Consider the following 3,407-nt stretch of genomic DNA (forward strand, 5'->3'; position numbering starts at 1 on the left):
AACAACAACAAAACCTACTGCCACTGGGTGGGCCCAATGCCTACTTCCTCACTAATGCTGTTGTATTCTTAAACTCTTACAACACGCCCGAAGGAGAAGGCAGAGACGCCTGGAGAGGTAAATGAAATGAAGCATTTGGGACGTGTGAGAGTGAGGGTTCTGTGTTTGCTTCTCTAGAGAACCCAGTCCTGGTGGCTTTGGGTTACACTTTGGGCTGCTAACTTCAAGGCCAGTAGTTAGAACCTATCACTGGAGAAAGATGAAGCTGTCCATGCCCATAAATATTTACAGCCTCGAAAAACCAAAGGGCAGTTCTACTCTGTACTAGAGTCAGAAATGACTAATGGCAGTGGTTTAGAGAACCCAGTCTAAGACACTGAGGACAATTCACCAGCTGCTCCAAGAGATATGGATGGGGCTCTGAGGGAGACAAGAGTGCTGTCTACTTACTCCCATAAAGATTTACAGCCGCGGGAATTCTAAGGAGCAGTCCTACTTTGTCCAAGAGCCTTCCTAATGCCACCACCATTTCATGCAGCTCCTCATGTGGTGGTGACCCCCAACCATAACATTATTTTCTTTGCTACTTCATCACTGTCATTTTGCTACTGTTATGAATCACGCGACCTCTGTGAAAGGGTCATTTGACACCCTCAGGGGGTCGAGACCCACAGGTTGAGAACCGCTGTCCTAGAGGATCATTATGAGTAGTTATCTACCCGATGGCAGTGAGTTTGTAAAACTAAAAAACAGTACAGGAGAAGTTTAACATAAGAGTAATTAAACACCAAATAAGGCTAGTAAGGGATACTATGGAATTTCAATTTCTTGAGATTTTAAATAGTCTGCTTGAAAATAGACTAACATCTTTAAGTCATTTCTAATATAATTAGTTACTAAGTTAAAGCAACAAATTTAAACACATCTCAGTTTTCTTCAAGTAGGCTTTTTAATTTGCCAATTATGCATTATTTTATAATTAGACAATTCTCTAATTTTGTTTTTTCTTTGAAATAAGGACGGCCTGTAGAGAGGGACTGAAGGAGCCCTAGGGGTGGCACTGTGAGTTAAGAGCTGGACTGATAAATGGGAGGCCAACAGTGAGAAAGGAGAGAGCTACCGCTTCCTGCTCCCCTAACGAATCCGCTGAGGCAGTTCTGCCCGGTCCTGCCGGTTGCTGGGAGCTGGAATCGATTCAACGGCGGGGAGTTTGGTTTGATGAGTTTTAGAGAGAGATCTAAGCATCTATATAGTCAAAATAAAAGTTTTACTGCCTTCTGCCTTTTCAGGTCTTTCAACCAAAATTTGTAAGAATATTTTCATGAATACTTAAAACGTAAGCTTCACTATTAAGTCTGTTTTAAAGATGGGTACAGCATAACAAAGCGGAAAGAAAAGGCATAAAGCAGGAGAAGATAGTTGTAATGTATGTAACTAATGGAGAACTAGTATCTAGAACAGCGGTTCTCAACCTGTGGGTCGCAACCCCTTTGGGGGTCGAAAGAACCTTTCACAGGGATCTCCTGATTCATAACAGTAGTAAAATGACAGTGATGAAGTAGAAACGAAAATAATTTTATGATTGGGGGTGTCACCACAACATCAGGAACTGTATGAAAGGGTTGCAGCATTAGGAAGGTTGAGAACCACTGATCTAGGTCATATGCAAACTCTTCCAATAGGAAAAAGAAAAAAAGCTCATTGAGAAAATGGACAAAGAACAGCAAAATGTAAGCCAGAATAAGACTTTGTATTGATCATAAATGTAAAAAGTACTCACCTTCCCCTATCGTCAGAGAATGTAAAATATAAAGCAAAATATGGTACCAATTCATATTACTAATGTTGGCCAAACTGTGGAGCTACTGGAACACTACTTATACAAGTGTACACTGGGGGAGCTCCCAACGAGCACGAGAAGAAAGAAAATGTTCTGAAATTATTCTAGTGATGACTGCACAATGATTGATTAAATTATATGATAGATGAATTACACGCCAGTAAAACTATTTAAAAAGAAAAGAAACTGGTGTAACCACTTGGGAAAGCAAATAGGCATGTAGCACAGCAGAAGATGTGAAGCTCAGCAATTCCACTCCTAGGCAGGTAAGGAGAAATGCTTCTGCAAGGGCAGAGGAAGGCAGCTATCACACTGATACCCCAGCACTGTTTGTGAATACAAAGAATTTCAAATGTAAACATCTATGAACAAAACAAATGGAGAGGGAATTTAATTCAAGAACATAGGTTTCAATGGAATATGCACAGCTTTATTTCTTTAATGAAAATGAAAAAATGAGGGCAAAAAAAAAAAAGGTTACTATTTCCCAAAGCTGAGGAGGTGTGGGTGTACACATGTTCATCGTTTGCCGCTATGGTTTCCCACGTTTTAAATATTAGTAAAAATAGAAACAAACAAACAAAACACCCCATAACACATGCTTTGGCTTTTCATAGTTCCAATTTATTGCAGAGACTTACTTTTCTCCAAAAGCTTTCCTCCAAAATTCAGCAGCATCTGCTTTCGTAATCCGAAATGTGTCTCCTTGAAAAAGTCCACTTGGAAAGATCCCTTTCAGTTCTGCCAGCATGTGGCTGAAGATCAGCGACAGTTTGGTTAAGTTTCGCCTACAAATGTCACAAGTGCAGTGATTAAATAAATAGGACTGTTTTTATTTTAAATACACTCGATTCACCACACAAGGTACTCAACTAATAGGAACATGAGAATGCACTTCCTAAGAATGTCTTCACATACACTTTCTGACAAGCAATGCTCAATGATCTGTAGAACTAGGGAGGATGAGAGGAAAGCCACTCTCGGGCAGTGCCTTGGTTCTAAGCAGAGCACGGGAAATCGCTTTGCTCTGCCACCATATGGAAGACGCAGACTAACACAGGGGACTGCACTCACTGAATCCATGCCCTGCCTTACGCTCCAACAGGTGCTCCTGATAACAAATATACAACATGTTAACAGCGAGCGCCGTGTTTTCAAGTTTTTCATCTTAACTGAAGTAGGCCCGTTAACTGGGCAGAAGCCAGCAGAAACAAATTTACTTTTATAGAGGTCAACAAATAAAATATAAGACCTTGTGCACGGCTATAAAGCCCCCCTCCCACAAAAGAAAGGAAATTTTAGAAAAGCAAATGTGTTATTTCTTGCATTGCATATACTACTCTGGATAACATCCATTATATATAACACATTCAGAATCTTACTACAAAGAATTCTCTAATGTCCAGACCTAATAACATTTTCCCTACACCAGGACCTCTAGGAGGTAAGTTTTAACAGAAAAATGAACGACCGTTCTTTTGTTTTACCAAAGAAAATGTTTACATTCAAACAATGTAATAAAATTTCTAGAACAAAAAAATCGTATCATTGTGAAGGAAGGGGAGTA

The 3,407-nt window shown here is 39.9% G+C and overlaps 1 protein-coding gene across 1 annotated transcript in view; it reads right to left on the reverse strand.

Moving 5' to 3' along the window:
• The window catches only part of CBL (Cbl proto-oncogene), an 81,485-nt gene that overhangs the window by 41,893 nt on the left and 36,185 nt on the right, over positions 1–3,407 (reverse strand). The window contains exon 3 of the mRNA XM_013007276.2: positions 2,482–2,628. Within this exon, the coding sequence (XP_012862730.1) occupies positions 2,482–2,628 (147 nt within the window). The remainder of the gene's footprint in view (positions 1–2,481; positions 2,629–3,407) is intronic.

This window comes from Echinops telfairi, unplaced genomic scaffold (assembly GCF_000313985.2).
Source record: "Echinops telfairi isolate 266 unplaced genomic scaffold, ASM31398v2 ScPeMD7_7463;HRSCAF=8501, whole genome shotgun sequence".
In the NCBI taxonomy this organism is placed as follows: Eukaryota; Metazoa; Chordata; class Mammalia; order Afrosoricida; family Tenrecidae; genus Echinops; species Echinops telfairi.